General features: G+C 46.6%; 1 protein-coding gene across 1 annotated transcript in view; it reads left to right on the top strand.

Moving 5' to 3' along the window:
* The first annotated feature begins 5,560 nt into the window (after positions 1–5,560).
* The window catches only part of LOC135913019 (nucleolar transcription factor 1-like), a 111,429-nt gene continuing 99,141 nt past the window's right edge, over positions 5,561–17,848 (top strand). The window contains exon 1 of the mRNA XM_070524387.1: positions 5,561–7,291. Coding sequence (XP_070380488.1) covers positions 7,204–7,291 — 88 coding nt within the window. The 5' untranslated portion in view covers positions 5,561–7,203. The remainder of the gene's footprint in view (positions 7,292–17,848) is intronic.

Below are 17,848 nucleotides of genomic sequence, written 5' to 3'. Positions count from 1 at the left end.
TGAAAACAGTAGAAATGACATTTCTGACGTCGCACTGATGTTCCGACGCTAGAGTCGGAGAGGCGAAAATAAAAAAAAATGGAAGTTTGCTTTTCTTTCTTTTTCTTTTGGTGATCGACATCGCAAGTGACGGTGTTAAAAATATTTTTTTTAGAAATAAATCTTTATTGGTCTGAAGCGATTATGTAGTGGTTCTCTTCAGTAACCTTTTAACCCTTCATTGATAAGTATACCTGCAGCCAACGTACCAGCGTTTTTTTTCTTGTATAGTTTCGGCATTGAGGACAAGCTTTCTGGCTAGATGTCTTCGCCAACACTGAATGGCAGGCAGCAAGCGTCATCTGTTGGTTTAGAGCAGGAACGCTGGACGAGGAACAAGTCTGGCGCGCGACTCGCTTTCTTTTGAAAGGTCGTGCAGAAGAGGCAGACCAATTCGAGGTTTCCGGCCTCAGTGGTGTTACACACCAGAGGTAAAATAAATGAAATGTACATCTATGGCTGACATATGACTAGAGCTGTATGTAAAAATTCCAAGCGAAGCCGTAGGTGACTTAAGGTGAAGCCAATTTCCAGTTTTCTGCCTGGTATTCTTCTTCCACTGCTAAAAGAAAAGCTTCCGCAATACACATTTTTTTTCGTTTGTTTGATTATGCCCTCGACCTCCCCGGTTGCACCAGCACTGACCTCCTTTTTCAACTAGGCGTCCATAACACACTGGACGAGCTCATCGAGGCCCAACGCCGCTCTCAACTGGTGAGACTCACTCTCGCAGCTACGAGCCGCCATATCCTCACCTCGCTCGGTATCACTTACCACCATCAACACGGCCATAAGCACCAGATCCCCTCCACCATACGAGCTTGGATTCACGCCGACCCTATCCCCAGAAACATGCACCCCGAATACAACCGTGCATGCCACACTGCACGGGCCACGGCTCTCACCAAATCCCTTGCTCGCCACGACGGTGTGAGTTTCGTCGACGCCGCTGAATATCCCCACGGTACCCGCTTTGCAGCCGTCATCCCGCGTGGAGGCTCTCTCCACCATGCTATCAGCCTAGTAACCCCACACGCTGAGGAAGCTGAAGAAGTGGCCATCGCGCTAGCTACACTAGACCTAACATGCCATACCATTGTCTCTGACTCCCCTTCCGCTGTTATAAACTACATCAACGGCCGTATTTCACACCAAGCCTTGCGCATCTTGCAACAAGCACCCCGCTCAACCGACCACCATGTTACAGTCGTCTGGTTCCCAGCTCATGTAGGCACCATCCACCCGCACCTCCTTAACCTCAACGAGGTTACCCACTCCCTAGCTCGAGGCCGAGTTAACCGCGCAGGAGACGGGGAGGCTGGCCCCACCGGTAGGGATCGCCTGTCACACTACAATGATCTTGCATAATCCTTCAACTTAGAATGTAGAACCTTCCCGGGCCCACACAACAAACTATCCCGAGCGCAGGGTACGACTTTCCGCCTGCTACAAACCAATACTTACCCCTCGTTACAACGTTAGAACAAGATCTACCCAGACATTTGCCCCAATCCCACGTGCCACATCCGCAAGACACAGCCAGCCACACTTCCACACACGCTTTGGGATTGTACACAACAATACCCCGACCCTAACCCTACGACCCTCTCGTCGAGATGGCACGCTGCCCTGCGTAGCTCCAACCTTGACGACCAACTCTGGCTGACCCAGCAATCCTGCGATGCGGCGAAGGGGCAACATCTCGACGTCCCCACGTAGGAGGCCTAGACAGTGGCGTAGCAACAAGGGGGGGGGGGGCAGGGGCGGGGGGCCGTGGGCCCCGGGTGCAAGGGGCCAGTGAGGGAGGGGGGGGGGTGTCATATACGTCTGAAGACACCCCTCTTTCCGCCGGCTACATTCAGCGGGGGGGGGGGGGGGGGGGTCACAGAAGACCTAAGGGCCCCGGGTGCCACGTGACTAGGCCCTCTTGCCGGTTTCAATAAAGTTTCTTCAGCCAGTCAGTTCTTTGATTATGCTTATTCTTGATGCGTTTTCCACACTCAGGCAGATAATAAGCATTCTTTTTCGAATATTCATATGTGCCATTAATAAAGCGTTAATCTGCGGAAAATTTTATTGCCAGTGGCCCTTGAAGCCCGGTGTTTTCTGACGATAGAATCAGCACCATGCTTCGAGTACAAAGCCAGCAACAAGGACTTGTCGAGGGAAAGGTGCGTTTTTTTCTTCTTCCTAACAATATCACGCTCTACTTGGTGCTCGTGATAGCGCTTAAAGGGCGGTGACTAGGAATCTAATTAAGTTTGGAATACATCATGCGAGACAGTCTGGCAGCAATTACCCAGATTCGGGACGCCTGTATAATTGGAGACGGGGGAAGGAGGAGAGTTCTTGCTCGACAGCACGCTAACGTAAATCTTCATGACGGGGGGGGGGGGAGGAGGGGGAGAGGCGCACTAGAGGTAGCCTCGGCTAATTACTCACGGTCCCTTCGTCTTCTACGTGGCTGTTAACCAAAATACGACTACCGCTCGTCTCGCCGCAATGAACGGAAGCTCACTCTGATAAATTCAACAGCATTGTATGTACACGAGCTTCGTGAGTCTTGCTTCTTGAAACCCGCGAACCATTAACATGGTCTTCGTCATGTACACGACAGCGCCGGGTAATTCAGAAACGTTGCGTCACAACAAGCAGAGAAAAGAACAATGTTAGTGGAGCGTGGCGCAAGAAGATGCGAACGATTTCATTTTCTTCTGCACGTTGCTCAGAGCAGGGATAGGAGATACTATACATGTACAGGTGGATGGACAAATATGAAGATATATAGGATAGGTACATCTATCCATCTATGGACACATAGGTAGGAAGGCACACTGAAGAATAGAGGGAGATGTATATCTTCTATCTGTAAGCATTTTTAAGCAGCCATTTGACGCAACGCGGGGATTTATTTTTCTTTTTTGACCAGTGAAAAAACACTACGGAGGTGGCAAGGCTGATACTGTGGGGAAGGACGGAGATAGAAACCATGCTGCCTCTGGTCCCATGTTGCTTCGCATGTGACAGCCGCATTTTCATTGGGGAATTTTTTTCTTAGAACGGTACGCCTCTTTTGTGACTAAACGTCCGTTGTAGTCACTGATAGCCTGCTCAATCTATATCTGTGCCCAGAGCAGCGTTTGCTAATTCATTCAACTTACATTTGAGTGCATTAAAAGCACGGCGCGTTAGCCAGCAGTCACTTCGTATTTTTTAACTTTCGCGCACTTTAAAGAAAGGCTGAAAAAAAAATTTAACGGGGAAGTTATCTTAGCATAGATTAAATAATCCGATGTTTCTCAAGAAGTGCTACAAATTTTGTATTGACGATTTGTTTGTTATAGTTACTATTTAAAAAGTTAATTAAGCGATGTTTGTTAATTACTCAGCTTGGTGGATTGGAAAAAAATAGCATGAAGTGCTTCACATGGCTAAGAACAATACTGCGCCAATTCGACACGCGTAAAGCCTGTTTGTTTTTTTAATACTTGATTTAAGTTCTCTGAAACACCTTGTATGTAGATAAGCGTGCTGTCTACCAGTTCATCTGTTTCAGAAATTAGGTAGACTTCCTGGCGTGCTCTGACCTTTTGGTATGCGTGAGGGCGTGGGACTAACCTGCATGCATTGTTATCCCAATTTATCTTTATTCCCTCATAGTTTTCTTAAGTTTAACAATAACACCTCATTGTTGGTAAAGTCAGCACATCTTGAAATGATGAGTTCGTTGAAAACTCGTCTGGTCGGGATTGCTCACAGTCAAGGGTAAAACGGACGCTGACCGAAAACATTAAAAGAAAAGAAACCAAGAGGTTTCGGCTGCCATACGGGGGCCTTGATCACAATGCAAGCTCATAACTTTCATTGTGAAGAAGGTCTCTGTATGGCAGCCGTAACCTCTTGGTTTCTTTTCTTTTAATGTTTTCGGTCAGCGTAGGGGGGCTTTGATCACAATGCAAGCTCATAACTTTCATTGTGAACAAGGTCTCCGTATGGGAGCCGAAACGTCTTGCTTTCTTTTCTTTTACTATTTTTGGTCGGCGTCCCCTTTTACCTTTTATAACCCTTTTATCTTCTTTTATTTTTTATTTTTACAAATCATACCCTGTTTCTCTCTGAATATTTACCACAAGGGTGAAGAACATCAATTGGCAGCAGGAAAAAGTTTCAGGAGAAGGACAACCTCCCACAAAAATACTAACCCATCCTAAATATGTAAACAATTTTCTCGCTCCTGTAAAGTTGGTTCTGTTCTAGGAATGGTATTTGTGTGGAGGTGCACGCTTTACAAAGAAAGGACCAGCAGGTTCGCGGACGCCGGAATTGTCCCATGCTGGAACAGCAGAGAAAGGTAAACTATATTGTTTAGGAACCTATTAGTCAGCTGCGCTGGGCGTTTCCAAGTGCTACAAGTGGTGCTTAGATATGATAGGCTGGAGACGGGGCTGTAAAGCATTGATAAATAGGCAGAGATGATAGGTCGCAAGTGACACACACGCATCAGCATTTTATTCGCAAACAGTTAAGCATAGTGACAGTATCTTCGTGTACGTGCAAGCAGCCGTCATCAGTGATAACTAGCAACTAAGATAATATTAAAAGCACACAGCGACCAGCCCACTACTTTTTCTTGTGCTAAACCATTTTTTAAGTTCCGAGTTCATTTTCGTTGTATTAAGTGCATCTAAATTTTCAACAACGACGCCTTGCATTTTTCTATAACTATGTTCGTTTTTGCTGCGTAAGTATTTTTATCTAGTCCAACACGCGAGAAGCACTGAGTGAAAGCAGGGCACAATCACGCCAAAGAAGGCGCAGAAGACCCCTCTTTGAAGTGATGCATAAAACTTGAAAACTTCTAATAAAGGTGACAAGGATGAAAGCTTGGGCTAGGGGCGGCATTGCGAACTATGCTGTCTTCCCAACATTAGCTTGGACGCGAGTCAGAATTCGAGGTGACCTAACCCGATTCGACCATGTAAATGCATCTGACCAAGCGAATCTGTAGGATTAATCACACACCCAGTCAACACCGTATCTAACGCACATTGGTTCGGCAACGCCACTTGGTGTAGGAGCAGGGCGCACTGGCCTAGTTGGGGTGGAATAGTGCTAAAAACTGTTCACGGCTAGCGGACGAACACGAATAAAGGAACACTATGGCACGAGCGCCATCTACTATACCGAAGCGAAAGAGGAGTTTGGCGCCGAGTTCGTACGGTAGCGCCATCTTTTTGAGAGCAGGGAAAGCGGAGAGATGGGAGGAGGTCAATAGGGAAAAGAAAAGGAAGATGATTTCGCAGCGAGTGAAGTTCATTACCGCGCCGCGGAATAGCTCACGTGTTCGCCTTGGGCGAAAATAACGCTGTCCGCGACAAGGAATTCTCTCCCCACTCTTTGCAACTACTTTCTCCTCTGCGCGAGGAGCGCTGAGAGAGCAAAGGCTGAACGCAATAAAGGTAAAGAGGAACGATGAACCCCGGACGGGCACCCTTGAGCTCAGTGAGAAGAAGTGGGAAAGCTGGAGAAGTTGACTAGACGAGCTCCTGCTCCTGCTCCTGCTGCTACTGCTACTACTACTAGCGCTACTACAACTGCTACTGGTAGCACTACTACAACTTATAATAAAGAGCAGCCAGAGCGACCTCAAAAATCGTAGCTGTGCTCTTGGATTCTGCTGAGATCGCGGGCTACTGGGACCAGGGTGTGGAAGTGAGAGAACGACATGTAAATTTAATAGACCGCGAAAAAAGACACGGACGTAATTGAACAATTCAAACGTTCTTCAAAGAGCGTTTGTGGTGTTCTGTCTTGTCCGTTTCCTTTTTTGCAGTCCTTTAATTTTACTACATACCATGAACCAACCAGCCCACCAACAAGCCTTGTTTGGAGAGAATGTCCGTAAAAAAAAAAAAAAAAGCGCGACGATATCGGGCTCATCGGTGATGAAACAGAGAAAACTCAGGAGCATCCCGGAGCACAATGTTACTAAAACAAAGCAGACACCAGGGTTTGCGGGAAAATGCGGAGAGAACCTCGATAAGGGAAAGCGCGTGGAAGTCGTTGCGAAAGTGGGAAAAGAGCGAAAGAGAATGTTTCGAACGAGGGAAAGAGTGAAAGGAGGATGCCGGAGAGTTTAGTTGAGGGAGTTTGGGAAAGGGAGCCAAGAGGGGGAAAGGACCGGGCCGCGAGGGAGCGCGCGGTCGGTATTGCTGCTGGGGGCGCGGCAACTCGTCTTCGTCGGCAGTCGCGGGTAGAAGGCGTGGCAAGCTCGACGCGCCTGGCGCGCGCAGCGAACTTCTTTCCTCCTCCCTTCGCTGGCTCGCCGCGTCCGACGGACCGCGCGGTTGTTTGAAGCGCGGCGCGCACACGCACGCGCACGAGTTGCGGCGGACGTGACAACGAGGTTGCTCCGTTCGCTGCGATGTGTCAAACTGGCCGCCGAGCTTCGCCGCTGCTCCTCTTGTTCTCTCCTTCCTCATCCACTCGCCGCGGCGGCGGTGCGACGCAGCGGAAGCCGGCAGCGTCGGCACGTATTGTCGGCCTCGTCGTCCCAGCGGTCTCGTTAGCGCACCACTGCCATTAACTCGCCTGTTCTAGCACTTCTTTCCTTTCTCTTTCTTTTCTTCTTTTTTTGTGTTTCATGCGCAACAGCCAGAGGCTGCTTGCTGTGTCGCGAGTTGCGTAAGGCATCGGTGCTGTGACCGACGAGTGAGGTGAGTTCGCTTGGCCGCCGACTCTGGACTCAAGTGCGAGGAGGGAAGATAAAGTGAACAAAACAAGAAAGCCCGTTTGAAATCGGTGAAGCCCGCTCGTAATAATCTGACGCAAGGATTGTTGGGAGGTTAATACGGTTCGGGCCTCATCACACTTCGAGGTTCACGAGAACCGACGGCGTTTCTAACTCGGCGGATCTCAGCGGCGAGCGCTTCCGAGGTTGTGAGCCCCGCGCTTCGCCGGTAGTGAGGTGTGCCCGCGAAGAGTGTGACACTGCCGGGTGACGCGTCCCACGAGCTGTCACACGCGTCGGTCAGCGTGCGGTGCCGGCGGAGAAGTTCGGCGAGAAAGGCGTGGTCGCCGCCGACGGGCAAGCTCGCCGTACGCAGCGCGCTGCGGCGGCTCGGTTCCGGCGTCGCGACGAAGCTCCTAGCGTTCGCCGAGCGGATGCGCTCGTTCTGGATCTTCTGGAGGCGCAGGCACAAGGTGGGGCAGCGCCACTGCGAGGAAGACGCCCACGAGCTGTGCGTGAACGGTGAGTGATTCGGCGAAGTCTCAGTGTCACGCGGTTAAACCGCGAAATGCCCCGCTAACTCGTTCAGGGGCCAACTAACTCTTTAAGGACGCGCTTGAAGAATACCCAAAGGAAATCTTTACTTTGTCACTGAAACGCGCAAAATAGACCGATAGTAAGCATTGTAAAAATATCTTGGAACTACTTGAAGTATGAAGAAGAAGTGCATTACTGCGGAAGCTTGGACCGCTGAGTGCCGTTGCAGTTAAAGCAGTCACAAACAGGTTTTAAGTATAATGAATCGAAATGTAGATTGTCCATGAAATAGGAGTACGTTTCCGGAGCATGTACGAGAAGGCAACGATATTTTCAGCGGCAGAGAAAGGTGACACAGCGCACCCACCAACTACGGAATCAAGACTTCAGATGTTGGAGACCCCTCGTGCGACAGCACAAACGTTTCAATGAGCGGCAATTGCCATTCCGCAACGAAGGCGCCCATTCAGGCACAAAAGTAGCCGATAGAACAAGAGAAAGCTATTCGATTTAAAGTAGCATAAACAGCCAAAGGATTGTTGAGCTTAAAGGCATGTAGTTATAGTAGTGAGAATATGTAGGCAGAATTTCTTTTTTTGGAATTGCGTTGAGAGCACATGCGATGACTGGCGCATCTGTAGTGGCACTACGTATAGCTATGCGTAAAGCTGACTCAACTTGTGTGACCTGTCCTGTGTCGAGCCATGTCGTGCAATTGCATAGTTTCCGTGAAGTGAAAGTCTGCGGCAGTCATCGAGGAAAAAAAAAAGCACTTCTGCGGTAAAATATTTGGTGGAAACTTTTCTCATCAATAGTTGGACGACATTTTGCCGAACAGCCGAAGCGAGCTTAACACCAAGCCACGTATGACTTCGTATGCAACCTGCATAGAGATAGGTGTACATTGCATTTGCTCTGCATTGCCTGTGTGATACTAAGGCGACCGGTGACTTCGTATCGGTCTTTCTCCACTGGCCGTGATTTACAAAACAAAGCTAGTCGTCGGCCAAACGTCTTCCTCATCCTCTGCTCCTTGTTCCAAGTCGTCAGATGACGCTTGCTAGATGCATGTCGCTCAGTGCTGGCCGAAGAAATTTAGCCAGAAGCTCCGTGCTCAAATTGAAACTCAGCAAGAAATAAATATCTTCTATGGGGTGTTGCCAGTAGATAGCACTCGTCCATAAAATGTCATTTCTGACTATGGAAAGCTTAGTTTCACCCCCTTTCGTAGATATTTAGAGCCGGAAGAAGCCGATACAGCTGCAGATTAAATTAAGAATTTTTAATGTTCCAGTGAATTGTGTCAAGTTTATGGAATGCAGACATCCGCGCGATAACTCTCCGCAGGACCAACGTAAGCTTTAAAACACGAAGTATTTGGTGTCGGCTATTATTTTTTTAGAAAGCGCCTATCTGGCCACTCGAATAATATGCCCTATGTCAAACAGTGAAAAACAATGAAAGAAAAGAACGCGCTACAGGACGGCACACTAAAAGCAAGTAGCAAGGGTACATGTCATCTACCTCCTAGCTTCCTTTGCTCAAACACTTCACGCATATTATTCAAACTTGCAGCCCATATCCAATCGGAAGCGTTTGAGACAGACTATGACTGTCATAAGGTATCGTCACGTTCTAAACATCATTTCCATCAGTGCGTTTTCATTTTGACGCAATATCTCGACAGGCACGTTTCTGAACGCAGCGACTGAAGGGGTTCATCAACTACATGACACCTTGGTGGGCCTCCGTAAAATGGTGCATCCCTGCTGACATGATTGACGAGACGAATGAACACCAACCATACGAGAAAAATGTAGCCATAGTGCTTCTCCCATTCCGAATCACTTTATCGGGTTTCACGTTTTTTTCGTGCAGTCGATCGTGTTGAAAGAGAGATCGTATGGTGCGTGAAATCCCACGACTGACGCATCTAGGATCTAGAACTAGATAGTTTGGGGACATTGTAAACGGGAAGAGGGCAAAACGACTAGAAGCCGGCAAATATTTAACTGAAGGACTATACGGAAGGTCACGTCTAAAATGAACACTTCGTTGCTTCTTTTGGTTGAACAATGCTGTCAAGAGAACATTCTGCCTTGCAACTATACATGAACGACATTGTTGACTCAGTGTTTTATTATTGTACTGATACCATAAACAGAAGATGAATTATCATGAAAAGTTGGCTTTGTAGAACACAGTCCTGTAGACACGGGTGATCCATTGTACATTAAGTTGATGCTTCCTTTTATCATGCTTAAATATTAATCAGGACGCGATTGCTTCAAATATTCACCATGGATAAAAACACATTTGGAGCACGCGGAACTGCGTGAAAGTCGTTCAAGCATCTTTTTACTATCACCATTTGTGAAAATTGACGCTCATTTGACCTAGACCACCGTGTAGTCACAGGCGACAAATAGAACACGTGCGCTGCATTTCGAATACCGCAAGTTGAAATACACATCCGGGATGCAGCGTCAACATGCAAACCTGCCACGTGACGTTGCATCCTTATCTTTGTGTTTATTAGGAGTGCGCGAAGTAGTACGTTTGCAAGCCAAATTGAATGAGAATCGAATAGCCCCAGAGGCGAACCCAATCAAATCGTATATTTAATACTTTCCTCGTAGTTTTCGAATGATGAATAACCGTATCATAATCACAAAAACAAGTTCACGTCCTTGTATATTCACAACGTTAGCAAGCTTCCGTCATTACATTGCATATTAGAAAGTGTTTAATTTTTGTTAAAAGCAAAAAAGGACAATTAAGAACAAATAAGCAGTTTGTTCGCACATTTAGGACCCTTCGGTGAGTGCTAATCGTGGTAGTTGAACCTGTAAAATCTGACCCCATGAGTGATGCACTGCATGTTCTACTATGTAACATATCGTCTTTTTTTGTCTACAATGACCGCAGGGATGGAGTTTACGATAATAGTGCTACAAGTTTTGTTTTGATGCCGCACACCTGATAATTTAAAATATTCGAAAACAATAAAAATGTTGGTATCTGCGAACAACGACTATTTTGTTTCAAAGACCACATCGAATAGGACAAAATTTGCTACATTATTGGAATGTTTCTAATATTTGCACATTGCTTTAGTGTTTAGGTTAAGAAATGTTTTTTTTAGGACGAGTAGCGCAAGAACATTTAACGGTACATGGAGACGCAGCATTCCGTATATAACCACGGTATTGAAACAAATAATAACTTGTCGTGTTTGCAACATATAATAAGCAGTAAGAACCGACTTGAAAGTCGATTACGTAATTGATCTGCCACCAGGTCTGGGAAAGATATGCTTACGTATGAGCATAGTCTGTGTAGAAGTAACGTTTCAGCAGTTTATACCCATACAGCGGCAATACATCACCATAAGAAATTACAAAAAATATACTCTCAAAGCAAGAATGCGTACAATAAGTAATCTATCACGCAACATTCAAGATCACAGTAAAAAATGAAAAAAAAATAAGTTATCACCATGAAGCACACCTTTACACACCCATTGGTTGAATAGGATTGTATGGTGCACACATATCTGGTAATAAAGCGCAGCATTGTACGTTATTATTATTGGACAGTGGTTTAACCAACTGCCCTCAAGAATTGCTTTTGTAAACTACGAAATCGCAGTTTCGCATAGTGCTTGCCTGCGCTGGGAGCACAGTTATTTATTTAAAAGGGAAACTGGATATTTGTTAAGGAAAGTTGTGGTAGCTGAGTTTCAGAAAGTTATCATGTGTCCTGCGATATCCGTTGTACACTGGCCTCACCGGCTTTCAAGCTTTTAATAATTAGACCAGGAAAGACAAAAAAAAAGAAAATGACGTCTCATTTTGAAGCAATACGCTCGTGGTACCATTTGTAAAAATTGTTTCGCCATTCTGTTGAGACAGTTCCTGGTGAAAACTGACACTAATTTGCGGAGGGCCACTGTATCGCTACCAGCACACACACACACACACACAAAAAAAGAAAAGAAGCAGGGCAAAGTGCATTTTCAACACCGCGAGATGACCATGTTCGTTACTAAGAAAAGATTTGAATTACCGAACTGCCACGTGATATTTTATGTCCATCCCGGCGCTGATGTAAACAACAGGTATATGAAGAACTTTTGGAAGATTGACATTTTTGTCCACGCTCGCCAGCTGTCCACGTGCACGTATCGAGTTTTGTCACCTAATCGTGATAGGTAAGTAAATAACGGAGGTTTCATGTTTTGCATATATACTAACGACCTAAGTTGTATAGTAAGGGAGGCGTAGGCTTCAATAATTTTGAGGCTAGAAATACAAAACCCGTTAGTTTTTTTAAAACAGGGTTCAAGTGCCTCAGACAGGCTGGCCAACGTTTCGATAGGTGGACCTATCTTCGTCAAAGGCGGCCAGGTCCACCTATCGAAACGTTGGCCAGCCTGTCTGAGGCACTTCAACCCTGTTTTAAAAAAGTTTATACCACAGTGTGCCATTCCATCTGCCAGCCCCTTTCTTGTTTTTGGAAAACCCGTTAGTTGTATTTGATATTACCATGCAATATTATGTAGATCCAACGCCGAAGGTAAAATCTATGTGAAGCGAAGAGCTAGTGAAGTGACTCATTTAATGCTATACAACTGAATCATGTGCGTACCATTGTCTTGAAGAGCGACTAAGCCATTTCGTGAGGACCAAGGCCATGCTTGATGCTTGTCGAGGGAGGAAGAATGAAATCATTGAATATATATTTTCGCCACATGTTTAAGCACATTTAAAAACTACGTACACCTTGTGCAAAGTAGTACAAACACACTTAGAGTGATTGACCAAGAATGCTTACAAGCACATCGGAACATATCAAACGTGTCAAATACTAATAGACAAAATGTAAAATAATATCAAGCAAATCGAAGAAGTCGTTGAATATGATGCGCTATTCTAAGAGGTCTGTCGGCTTTAGATATGATCATTTGCCGTCTGCGTATGCCAGGCTAACCCCAATTTCTGCGACACCGCTACCACCACCACCTTGGTATACCTGTCAGTTTTCTTTATATGTTGGGCTTTTGTGTCAGGAATTACTGCTAAAACAAAAGTGCACTCACCGGTGTTACTTCGCTCGTAAACATTCCGTGATATATGAGCCGGAAGCTCGGAACGTATATATCAAGCTACTGATGAATGGCGTAGGCAAAGTACAAAAGAATTAAGAAACTCAAAGAAGCCGGGTGATGCGATGCGCTCTTCCATGAAAGGATCCGTGCGCGTTAGAGATTCCTACGAGCCCACATTATATGCGCAGGTTTTTGTGCCACGACTTGCTTCTCTTTTTACGCTCGCTGGCACCGCCTTGCCGGCCAGCATTCAGTCTTATAGTATAGAAGATCGTTCATTTGGAGAGACCTTACCGAATCACGTGATACCCGGAACAGTAGGCGAAGAAAGCTTCACTTCGTAGGAGCGACTGAATTGCGCAGCATACGCATCCCAAGCACTCGCCACTATGTGACTGGTGCTTGAGGCTCGACTTTGCAATTCAATGAGAGTGTCAGGACTACGAATTGGTGGCAATACGTTACGGACGGGCGAATGGCACGAACCGAACAGAAACGAGCGATGCGGAAGAACAAAAGGACGTGGCGCTTTGACGAACGCAGTCAATGTTGGTTAACATGTTGGTTTTTTTTAACTTTTGTACTGTACAGAACGCCAAGTTCAGGCCTACTTACAAATTTCGCGTTCGTGCTGCTTCTGAATTGATTTTGCGCCCTCTGTCATCGTACATGACTGAGGAGAAAAGACAGAAATCGAACAGGGATAAAAACGCTGCGCGATGCAAATGGTAAAGTCAGGGGCTCTTACCAGCAACTGTCAATGGAAAGCGCCTTGTTGACTGACTGATTGGGTAATATTGAAGGTTGTCCCAAAGACGTCCGGGTGCTATGACAGACGCCATATTTGAGGGCTTCTTCATTCTGACTCCGTAGTGGGCCTCAACAAGTTTTCGAAGTGCATTAGACGAACGTTTCTGCATCCCGCCCCAGCTGCAACGCGGGCCCACTGTGCCAGAAGAGTCGAACCGTGGACCTTGTGTGCAGCAGTAGAACGCCGTATCTTCGAGCGGAGGAGCGTGTAAAGAAGGCTGTTCTAGGTGAAGCTTCTAGGACTCCTATATATATACACTGCGCTAGCAATTACATGAATACTCCAAGCAAATGTTCGCCGTCGGCGTCGCCGTCTTGTGTTTAGAAAAAGTTTATTCAACAAGAGACGATACGAACACTGAGTCACAATCACGGCACAATTCCACTAGGATGATCATATATAAAAAGTACGAAGCACTGTATACACGGTACGTTTTCAAAGAAGTGTCCGAGTCCTCACTCACTAACATATAACCACATAGACCCAAGCAACACACAGTTACACAGAAACTAATTGCCACGTTATATAAAATGATGCTGATATATGCAGCGTACAAAATGGTTATGTACCATGATGATGCGACAGAGACATTTTACATAATTCTGAAGTGTTGCTATGAGATGGGTATATACAAAAATGATCAGGTGTACGATACCGTCTTACTGCGCATATGTTGAAGTGTATGCATGCTCTATGTTTAATTATGCCGCATATGCAAGACAGCTGCAATACTACTCAACCATCGAAGTTGCTCCATCAAGAAATTGTCTACTTGACTAAATTACTCCTCAGAATTTTTGAGAAATGCAGCCCGCAAGCAAAAGTCAAGCAGCATTTCATTCGCAGTGCAGAGCTTCTTTTTAAATCTTCCAAGTCTATAAAAAAATGAGAAACAATATTAGTGTTCTCAATCTCAAGGTGACGTAATTTCACTGGCGCCGCTCTTTACGGGCAACTCAGTGGCGCTTGTTCGATGCAACCTGAGCCACTACACACCATGGCAGGCCGGCGCGGCTGCAGCCGGGGCACGCGGACGAACGACGGACGACGCTGACGGACGATGCTGTCGTGGCGTCGCCGTGCCGAGCGCTCACGTGTGTGAATGCTACGCTAGGGCTATGGAGTAGCCTTAAGGGTGCCAGAAATTTGGCGTAGCCGCGTATATTCACACCCACGTGCAGTTAGGACACCATGCGACGAGTTCGAGCAGAACGCTTAACCTTGCTATCGCTTTCAGTGCTTACCCGTTCGAGTGAAACTGCCACATGCTCTACGAGAGATGATGGAAGTCAGTTTCATTTCTTCAATTCGTGCCAGAACTTTGTAGCAGGTGCACGTCTATATGACGTCATTGGATTATTGAAACGTCATTGAATTATTGAAAGTCGCCCAGTTTTGTCTTCGGCTCTTTTGGAATAAAATATAAAACAACTTAAATAAAAAAATAAAACAACTTAACAAGGCCCGAGTCGGCTGCTTCGAGATATATGACGTTATAGCGAGCTGGAGCGACAACATTTAGACGGCGTCGCTACGTGTTTCATTTTTTGGGGGGGGGGGGTTCTGAGCCATGTTTTTTTTGTGGTAGGAGGGGTTTTACCGGTGTTGCATAAATATAAGTAACTAATACGGCTCAAACTATTTTCTTTTTACTGTTCCTTTAAAGCTGATTTAAGACCACGGGGCCGACATTTATGGACAAAAGCGACGTGGCTGAGCGGTAACAAATCGAACCGCCAGCAGCTGGTCGGCTGCATGGTTCGTTGGCGCACTCGTCCGCGGAATTCGCCCGTCCTGTGAAGACCACTCTAAAGGCTTGGCGGGCAATCAGTAATATTTTTTAGAACGTGGGATAATTAGTCGACGAAAAGCTCTGTTAAGTGCGCTAACGCACAGTTCTTTAGTTTGCTGCGGTTGGTGTCTCGTGAATAATGAAAAAGCGCGGTGCGACAAGGACAGAATTAGAATGAAGACAGATGCGTCGACTTCGTTCTCGTGGATTAGTCTTCAAGTTTTATTTTTTTAATAAAGCTATAACACAACAAGTGGCGCGTTAGGGGAATGCAGCGACATGAATCTTTTGTAAAGCTAAACGTATGCGTTATAGCTATGTTGAGCGGGACGCCCGTGTGGAGGCAGCTGAATAATAATGAGATTCATAAGTTATCCAACTTCATAAAGCACGTAATCGGACGCGTTAGCTAGCCTCTACGGCCACTGCTTATGTAGAGCGCACCACGCGATAAGCAACACAAGAAGTATAAGGCTCAACATGACGGCCATGGCATGGTCGTTCCGAGACACTCGGTATACTATGTACTGCTTATTACTCAGATGATGATTAATTTAGATGCCCATCGTGACGTAACCGCCGAGTGGAGCACTTCATCAACAAAGTGCGTAGTGGTTAATAAATGTTGGTTGACTTTCGAATTGTTGGAATTGACTGGTTCACGTAAACAGTAAAGATGGTTATCTCACATGAAACCAACTAGGGAAGGCAAGACCACGACGTAAGGCTGCTATTTAATTGAGAGTCTATGCTGCCTAGCTACACTTTCCGAATAGGGAAGTATAACGGCTGTCATGTGGGGCTATGCATCGTGTGAAACATTCGCGTGATGAGAAGAAGCCGAGGAGAGAGACATGGTAGATAGGAAAGTAAAACAGACACATCTGGTGATAAACAGCAGCCTCAGATAGATGTTCATTCATTCATCCTCGTTTATTTTAGGACAGAACAGGAAGTAAATTGCAGAATTTGCACACACACACACACACACACACACACACACACACACACACACACACACACACACACACACACACACACACACACACACACACACACACACGCACGCGCACGCGCACGCGCACGCGCGCACACACACACACACACACACACACACACACACACACACACACACACACACACACACACACACACACACACACACACACGCACGCGCACGCGCACGCGCACGCGCACACACACACACACACACACACACACACACACACACACACACACACACACAAACACACACGTGTAAGCACGCACAAGCACGCAGAAGCACACAGTCATACACGCACACACACGCGCACTTACACACGCACACGCACAGACACGCACACAGACACGCACACTATTGCAGTATTTATGCAGTATTTCATAAGGCCTGATTTTCCCAATCATTGAGCGTCACTGAACGCTACATCATCCCGTTCCTTTTTGTAGGTCTCCTTAAAGCCCACCTGAATGATTGCCGTCCTTGAACAGCCAACACAGTAAACTACGAACAAAAATAAGTGTAACGCTTTCAAACGCGCCATTTCCCAGGGAAGCGTATACCAAGCGGCCTTGGCTTCTACCGCCCTACTGCCGAAGCTGCAGTATAGAGGAACCCATCCTCAAACCTCAGAGTCATCCTCATTTCCTTTCCCTTCTTCCGTCATCCAAAAGAAAGGAAAAAAAAAACAAGCGAGGAAAGTGGGAAAAAACGAAAAACGTGGCCTCGTTCTTTCAGGAGCACTCAAGCGCCTGACACGGACGGAAATACGCGCCCACCATCATACGGGGTGCTCCTTTATCTTAAACCTCGGTGCGCATGCGTACACACGTCCGCAACCTCCTCTGCATACAGGACATGCAAAACAAAGAAAGAAAGACAGAAAGAAGGAAATAAAAGTCGCATTTGCATTTCTCATTCGAGCGCTTCGGTTGGCTTGCAATAAGGCAACGCACGGGTGGGTACGGGCTCACAGATCGTCGCTCGACGCGCAGGAAGATGGACGAGGAGCCAACGCGACTCTACTGGGAAATCGGGAACGCCCCCTGGGGAGATGCAAGCTGAGCAGCTCCCGCACGGTCTCGCTGGGCGACGAAGGAGGCATCTGAATATCGGAATGACGCGTCGTCCGTGCCGTGCCAGTGCCTGTTCGACGTTGGCTCAACGCGGTGGATTGTTCGGAAGCACGGAGTTTCCTTCGAGAATCGCGAGAGAAAGCTCTGGCACTGGGATTGTCGAGCTAGCGCGGGGATCATGGTTAGTACACGAAGTTGCACTAAGTGATGACCAATTGGCAATCTCCCGATCCTGTTTGAAGCCATATTGACCAAATTTAGGAAAAATCCATATAATGTCCTTTATTCCAGCGTTGGCTTGACCACCATACTCGCAGAATCCCGTAAACACTAACGCCAGAATTCACTGTAGTAATATATTGCATGAATTTCTATGCTTAATATAATAGCGCATGTGCGTGCATGCGCTGAAGACGGAGGTGGGGTGTACACATTGAAAGATGGTGTGAAAAATAGTCAACGGCGTAAAGAGTAAAAGCACATCACGACATGCTCGGATTGACGTCCAACTTCTCGGGGAGGTTCCTGTAAAGAAAGCAAATGAATGACTTCGAAAAGAAAATTGGGTAAATTTAGGTCTGGGTGGGAATCCGACCCGGCCCACCGGGGTGTGAGACGAGCACGCGTCCCCGTAACTAACGGTGTGCCTTGTGCTGACGTCATTGCACACGCAGCGGTGCAGCCAATGGGGCGTAGGTGGCGCCACGTCGTGAGTGTGTAGCAAAAAAAAAAAGCATTTCACCAAAGGGACTACGA

This window comes from Dermacentor albipictus, chromosome 8 (assembly GCF_038994185.2).
Source record: "Dermacentor albipictus isolate Rhodes 1998 colony chromosome 8, USDA_Dalb.pri_finalv2, whole genome shotgun sequence".
NCBI lineage: Eukaryota > Metazoa > Arthropoda > Arachnida > Ixodida > Ixodidae > Dermacentor > Dermacentor albipictus.
Note: the sequence above shows the minus strand (reverse complement) of the source record. Positions and strands in the feature narration are given on the sequence as shown.